Source organism: Salvelinus sp. IW2-2015, unplaced genomic scaffold (genome assembly GCF_002910315.2).
Source record: "Salvelinus sp. IW2-2015 unplaced genomic scaffold, ASM291031v2 Un_scaffold1024, whole genome shotgun sequence".
In the NCBI taxonomy this organism is placed as follows: Eukaryota; Metazoa; Chordata; class Actinopteri; order Salmoniformes; family Salmonidae; genus Salvelinus; species Salvelinus sp. IW2-2015.
In genome coordinates, this window is record NW_019942692.1 from 39,919 (window position 1) to 47,984 (window position 8,066).

The window sequence follows — 8,066 nt, forward strand, 5'->3', positions numbered from 1 at the left end:
TTTTTTCATTTTGTATGGTATGTATTCATTTGTAGATGTCCATCACCCAATTCACATGATATGTTACAAATTACATTTTSTATTATATGTTACAAATTTGCAAAATGTACAGTACATTACAAATTCGCAGAAAGTACAATATGTTACGAATTTACAAAACYCGTGATATGTTACAAATTTTAGCTAGGTGGCTAACGTTAGCAGGTTGGCTATTATTACCTAGGCTAGMGGTTAGGTGTTAGGGGTTAAGTTTAGGAGTTAGGTTAAAGGGTTAAGGTTAGGGTTAGGTGAAGTAGTTGCTAATTAGCTAAAATGCTAATGTTGTCTGTGTTGAGATTCAAACTCMCAACATTTGGGTTGCTAGACGTTTGCGTTATGCGCCCASCCATCAATCCCTACAAACCATCCTGCTTTTGTTTTTGCCTTAAGGAACCATTTGCCTTATGTAACCATYCCAAATGTAACATAATCGTGCTAATTTGAGTGTCTTGAATTGACATGTACTATGTTACGTCTAYTCTATGAGACCAGGTTGTATTATCCTGCAGCGAAAAGCAGCAGGCTAGGACTCCTCCAACTCTTCCTAAACAACTCTCCCTCGAGGACAAAATTATTATTTTATCAGCTGGCAGGACTGGGCCGGACAGGACAGGYCAGGACAGGACCGGGTCAGGCAGGACAGGAGGAGCTAGCAAACTAGGCAGATGGACCCCCAGATGAGTGTGTAGATGAGTGTGCAGATGAGTGTGCGTGCATACACCAGTTTCCCTGTGTGTGTATGTGCATGCGTGCATCCGTGTGTTCAGATGCACAGTGAAGAAAATATCCATAAATCAGTCTAGTGTGTGTGTGTGTGTGTGTGTGTGTGTGTGTGTGTGTGTGTGGTGCGTGCGTGCGTGCGAGAGAGGAAGATGACTGCTCTGTTCCACCCCATGTCTGTCTCTTATCTCCTGAATGATCTGCTGAACTGTGGTCTATGAGTTCATCTTATCTGTTAAAAGAGGAACGTTATTCCCAGCCTCTGCTCTGGTGGCCGTAAATAACACAGTACATACATTACACGTTGATTGTTCGAACCTCAATAAAAATCCTTTCACCTTCTCTGGTGAAACACAGTGGCAGAATGAGTGGACCATCAATCTCCCACTYTGTGTAAAACCCTGGGAGACGATATGAATGGGTCGTGAAGTAAGGGACAGACTGACTCAGTAGGCTACTCATCTGAATGACCATCTTCTATCTTCGAACAAGGGCGTTCACGTTAGACTGTTGCATCCACATTGATCTGCATTCTGCATCGGGGGGAGGGGGTGGCCAGAGAGGTCATTGCTTTTGACAGTGTGAAATGCGCCCTGTAGTAGTCGTGGCGTTTATCTGTTTCTGTTTAACCTATAGAAACGTAGATTCAGGATTCTGTCTGGATGCGGTGTAAGTACATACAAATCTCTTTAAAAATATAGTGAAAAGATACAAGAAGAAAAAAAAATATCAAGGACACCCATTGTCCAGCTGTACTATTCCACAGCCAGAAGTATACTTGTTTGGTACCTCTATAGGGATACATTTTGGTGAATGAAAACCTTCCTACGGTTTCTAATGGGATTTTAATGTTAATTTTATCTGTAGAGTACAACATTTCGCACTGAGTTCATCCATGCTGGCATTCAAACAGCATCTGTCTAAAAGGCTTGGTACATTTATATGGTCTGCGGGTTCTTTGTACTTTCAGGAGTTGCATTTCCACTCGACGTGTGTTTACTGCCTTGTATCGGTTAATGGGGTCTTAGCACCCTCTAGTGGTTTGCTATTGAAATAAGAATTCACTTGATTATTGTTTTTACAGTAGTTCTAATTATGTTCAAATACAGTTAAAGGTATAGATAGATACAGTTGTAGTCGCAAGTTTACATACACTTAGGTTGAAGTCATTAAAACTCGTTTTTCAACCACTCCGCAAATTTCTTAACAAACTGGGGTTGCATGACACAAGTCATTTTTCCAACAATTATTTTCAGACAGATTATTTCACTTATAATTCACCGTATCACAATTACAGTGGGTCAGAAGTTTACATACACTAAGTTGACTGTGCCTTTAAACAGCTTGGGAAAAAAATATTWAAAAAAATATTTTAAATGTATTTGGCTAAGGTGTATTTAAACTTCCCGACTTCAACTGTACATAGCTTCAGGAGTGAAAATAAATGATAGACTTTTTTTCCATTATCTTTATTTGTGCTTCATACAAAGAAATTTAATTTAATTAATTAAGCAATAAAGAAAAACAGCATGTTACAAAAACAAAAGTAATATACAAATCGTCTAACTAACTGTCAAAACAATTACTCGTAGCTCCAGTTCAAATAGACTAATTGTTAATTTTGATACAGTAGAATAAAGACAACTTTCATATCAACCTATTTGAAGAGGCTCCTTGCCATTACTAGGAGCCAACAGTCCTGCTGGAGAGTTACTGGGGTGTAGAGGCTTTTGCTCCAGCCCTGCTCTAACACACGTGATTCTAGGTTTGAGAAACATCTCCAGCATTCTTTATAGAGCTGATCACATCTTGGTGAGACGAAGTGTATTGAGCTTTACAGCGAGAATCGTGGCACCTGCAGCATAGCTGATCTCTCTCAAAATCCCATTCCAGCAGTCCTCCTCAAATCTGTGGGAAAAGGAGAAAGTGCATTGTTCATGAAGAACACTTCATGAAGTTTAGATGAAGAACTTTTAATTGAGTACATGTAACAGTTTAACTTTAGTCCCTCGCCCCGACCCGGGCGCGAACCGGGGACCCTCTGCACACATCAACAACAGTCACCCACGAAGCATCGTTACCCATCGCTCCACAAAAGCCGCGGCCCTTGCAGAGCAAGGGGAACCACTACTTCAAGGTCTCAAAGCGAGTGACGTAACCGATTGAATTAGCGCGCACCACCGCTAACTAGCTAGCCATTTCACATCCGTTACATACATTCCCAGTGGCTATAACTAGTAATAATGACGTACGTTCAGCCAATGTTGCCCTTAATGGTTAATGGGAATTGTTTATTATTACAACAGTTACTATAACTCAGTGGCGTGCCGTGGGCCTGGGGCCTAGGCCTTCAGTGAGGTACTACACAGTCCCACCCGAATTAATCCACCTCTTATTATCATCAATTATGCCATGGCTCTAGACACTATACATTTAGACAGAAACGCAGTATAACCAGGCGTTGCGTCACCTTGAAATTGACAAATTGAAATTTTTGGGTAAACAGTGTTTAACAGACAACTCAAGTTTGCAAAGCCAGTGTGGCTCCAAACACCAAATCGATCACTTGCAAATAATAGGCATTCCCAGCAGTACAGTTTGCAGTGCTTCTCGGAGCCTTTGAGCCATTGACAGCGCTCGTAGTTGAAACTTTGAAAGTGGCGAGCGAACGAACCCCTTTCCCGCCTGTGACAGGCTTTGTGGCGTCGGGCGACCTCTCCTTACAATGTCTAACTTTTCTTGAAAAGTTCGTCTTGAGAATGGCGTTATAATTATATCCTCGACGAAATCGATATCTTCTCCTCCTTCCGCCATTGTGGGTTCAAAAAACAGCTTAGTAGAGTTTCCTAGATCTGCATAGACCTGCCCATAGGACCTGCCTCTCAATATTGGTAATCCAATCAAAAGACGTGGACGCCCTAGGCCTGCTAGCTGGCTCCTGTGTAACACTGGAGCCAGCCAGCAGGCGTACAATAGCCAACTCTAAAGCTGATTGGTTGACACAAAATTTTAATTTCCATTCACTTTAAGCTACAAGCGCCCGCACTGTTGATTCTGAAGGCCTGAGAGCAGATTTTAGACCCCTGGCAACACATGATGGCTGAATATGATTGGATAAAAGATCTAACATAAAGACCAGCCCTCCAAATCTCAACCTGGGGCTGGAAGCAGTGCAACCAAGAGGAAAGCTATGAAATGAAGAGTATAACTCTTACTCTGGGGAATAATTTAATACATATTTGTGGGAAAATATATTTAAAAAAAAATTATATTCTGATGATGTTTAGGCCAGCAGAGAAGGCCTTGCAGGCCCTGACGGCCCACCACTGCTATAACTGCCCTCCAGGTGTTGTGCATCTCAGTGTAGTGCTTATGAATGATCTATGAAGCCTTTTTAAGCTGTTATATAGCTGACCTCCGGATGTCGTTCATCTGTGGTTCATCTACAGCAGCGGTTTTCAAACAAGCCATTCTATGTATTTGAACTATTGCACAGCTAGCACACCTGATTCAACCTGTCAACTAATCATCAAGTGAATCAGGTACGCGAATCAGGTACGTGAATCAGGTACGTGAATCAGGTAAGTGAATCAGGTACGTGAATCAGGTGAGGTCGTTCAGGGCCAATCTCTCGTAAACATAAAATGGTACTTTAGCCTCTGACTGAGCATCTGACCAGATTATGCAATATTTTAGTTATGGGTTAACCGAGAATAGTTCAATTTTACAACAATGTTAACTGTCTAGGGGTCCCAGAGGAGAGGTTCAAAAAACAACTGATGTAGGGCCTATGAATGATCTATGAAGTGTTTATTAGACTTAATAAATGCTCTATAAAGCCTTCATAAGTTGCTATAGCACTAACATTCAGATGTCGTTCATCTCAGTGGGTTGTGGACATCAACCGTACGCAGTGCTTTATGAATGCTCTATAAAGCACTATGTAGTGTGTACGAATGCTTTATAAGATATGATAGAAATGACCTCCAGATGTCGTTCATCTCAGTGGGCTGTGGCTCGTCGCTGATCTCGCTGGGCATCATGGCGAAGCCCCCCACAGCGTACAGACACGCCCCCATGCTGATCATGTTCATGGAGCTACGCTCCTGGGGGAACTCTACGAACTCTGACCACCTGGAACACAGCACACACACATTAAAACACACATTAAAACACACATTAAAACACACATTAAAACACACACATTATAATAAAATAACAGCACACACATTAAAACACACATTAAAACACACACATTATAATAAAATAACAGCACAAATTAAAACACACATTAAAACACACACATTATAAAATAAAAATAACAGCATACACATTAAACACACATTAAAACACACACATTATAATAAAATAACAGCACACAAATTAAAACACACATTAAAAAACCACACATTATAATAAAATAACAGCATACACATTAAAACACACATTATACAAATGTACTAAATGTAACCCAGGCAGTTCTGTGAACCATGCTCGTGTAATAAATAACCTTGCCTGAAACCAAAATACTTCCCACTGGGCAAATTCATTGAAATGACGTGGAAACAACGTTAATTGAACCAGTGTGTGTCCAATGGTTTGTGTTAGCTTCCTGGTAATGTCCAGGCTTTAGTCTAGTAGGCTAACATAGTCTTGTCATAACAGGGTTCAAAACTAGTCTATTACATCACCTCATGAATTAATAACATGAAACAAAGGAATAAACAATCAAGCGTTTCCACATTGAAACGTAAAAAGGTCATTTCAATTGAGCCGACATATGAAAACGTTTTTCCCAGAATGCATTCTTCTCTAAAGAGGGGACATTGCCGTTCAAATTTCAAATCACGCCTTTAAGCTGAACTTCCGCGAGGTGGATTGAAAAGAGCCCTTACTTGTTTGTAGCGATGTCATAGACTCTACTACTGCTGGTGAGTCCTGTGTCTGTGCACCGTGGCCACGTAGATCTGGTCATTGTGGACCGTCACAGCGAACAGAGAACGAGCCAGCTTCATAGGAGCTAGCTCTTTCCACTCAAACTTAGTGGGATTGTAGACAGACACCCTCGCGTAGGCACTTCCTAGGGGACAAACACAGTATATAAACTTAGTGGGGTTGTGGCACACCCGCCATATGCACTTCCTAGGGGACAAAACACAGTATATAAACTTAGTGGGGTTTGTGGACTCACACCGCCGTATCACTTCCTAGGGGACAAAACACAGTATATAACTTAGTGGGGTTGTGGACTCACCCGCCGTATGCACTTCCTAGGGGACAAAACACAGTAATATAATACAACTTAGTGGGGTTGTGGACACACCGCCATATGCACCCTAGGGGACAAAACAAGTATATAACTTAGTGGGGTTATGACACACACCCGCCGTATGCACTTCCTATAGAGAGCAATACGATACAGTAACATTCTACCAGAACTCATATTTGTGGAGTTTTAGACAGGAAGTAGGAGGTGCTGAGCACCAACTGAAAAATCAGAAAAGAAAAAAATGTAATAAAAAATATAGATTTTTTTGATTAGGCACCGACTGCTTTTAATTTGATATCGGAATTTGGCATGTAAACCTTGTGTTCTGATAGCCAAGGGGTTCATTTAATTGGGAAGTGGGAAGTGGGAGACTTCTTTTTTATGGCCATTCGAAACAAAAGTAGTTTTATTGCTATTAATATTAGGTTAAAAGCTGTAAGCTTAATTGTGGTTTTAATGTATTAAATATAGGTTGTTATAGCTGTAAGCCTAATTGTGGTTTTAAATGTATTAAATATGGCTGTTATATGCTGTAAGCCTAATTGATATTTTAATTATTCACCAGGAAGCTAGTGCACTGTTTGGTTATATGTAGGCCTATTGGTATGAAAATAACACAACTGAACAACAACAAAATACATGTCTTGTTTTTGGCTTCAAAGACAATAACAATTGTAGGCTATACATGTGGCATTGTCATGCAGTGACAGAATGAGTCAAAATTTATACAATTAAATAATGAATGTTACTCTCGTCTGGGCCTACTTTTTTAACTTCTTGCTGTAGGCCTACATTCATAATCTCTGCCCGCATCCCTAATCTACCTGTTGCCCTCTGTGTCACGGTTGTGTGGAGAGACGAGACAAAGGCGCAGCGTGATTAAAGTTCCACATAATTTATTATAGCAAAACTTCCAACAAAAAGAAACAAACAACGAACCGTGATCAAGGTGCTACAGTCACTAACTCAAAACAATATCGCACACAGCAGGTGGAACAGTATGATCCAGATTATAGACACAGAACCTCAGCTGCTCTAATGTGCCATAACAAAGAGACACAACATAGAAATAATATACTTAGACAACCCTATCACAGTAGCCCCCTGTATATACGTATAGGTCAGCGCCCCCCCCCAAGGTGCGGACTCCGGCCGCAAAACCTGAACCAACTGGGAGGTAGGGGGTGGTGATTCGCTGTCGTGTCGGCCTGTTCTTCGGTGCAGGTACGTAGCCCCCGTCCAAGACCTTCGGATCGGCCATGGTCGCACGCGGGCCCTGAACGCCGTGCCTTGACTGGGCATCGACGCGAAGAGGTCGCGGACACTTGCAGCTGGGTATAGGACCCGTTGCCTGACTTGGGCTTACCTCCGCGCAGAGTGAAGGCTCTCCCTTGGAGAGGGACCAACGGGACGCGTGCCTGTACTTGGGCACAGGTGCACGAAGTAAGAAGGACTCAGACCTGCACATGCCGTTAAGCGGAAATGGGTCGCGCCGATCGCTGCGAGGCTTCGAGACCTGTGTGGACCGTCCGACTGGAGGTTCGGACATAGTGGACCTATCGAAGGAAGTTCGACAGGGACGTCCAGAGAGGTTCGGACTAAGGGGACACTCGCAGATTCGACTGACCGTCGCTGGAAAGCTCCGGACGTGAAGACCGTGCGCCGGAAGCTCCGGACTGTGATAGCGCATTGGAGGCCTAGTGCGTAGGAGCAGGTACAGGGACGTAACCGGACTGGGGAGGCACACTGGAAGCCTGAGTTGCGTGAGCCGGCAACAGGTACACCGGATGGTGACACGCACTGTCAAGGGGTGTGCGGGGAGCAGGTACAGACGTGTACCGGACTGGGGGAGGAGCACTGGAAGGCCTGGATGATGTGGAGCCGGCAGCACGTGGTACGTTCGGACTGGTGTAGGCACCTCTAAGGAGTAGAAATATGAACGAGGAGAGTGGTGGGAAGAGTTGAGGTGGAAAGGTGAAAGAGAAGAGAAAGGGAAGAAAGGAGCAGGAAGAATCGAGTGAAGAAAGAGGAAGGAGAA

General features: G+C 42.9%; 1 protein-coding gene across 1 annotated transcript in view; it reads right to left on the reverse strand.

Annotated features, from left to right (window-relative positions):
- Window positions 1–2,214: 2,214 nt before the first annotated feature.
- The window catches only part of klhl40a (kelch-like family member 40a), a 23,693-nt gene continuing 17,841 nt past the window's right edge, over window positions 2,215–8,066 (reverse strand). Inside the window, exons 9-10 of the mRNA XM_024136819.2 lie at window positions 4,744–4,893; window positions 2,215–2,667 (exon numbers count right to left, since the gene is read on the reverse strand). Coding sequence (XP_023992587.1) covers window positions 2,562–2,667; window positions 4,744–4,893 — 256 coding nt within the window. The 3' untranslated portion in view covers window positions 2,215–2,561. The remainder of the gene's footprint in view (window positions 2,668–4,743; window positions 4,894–8,066) is intronic.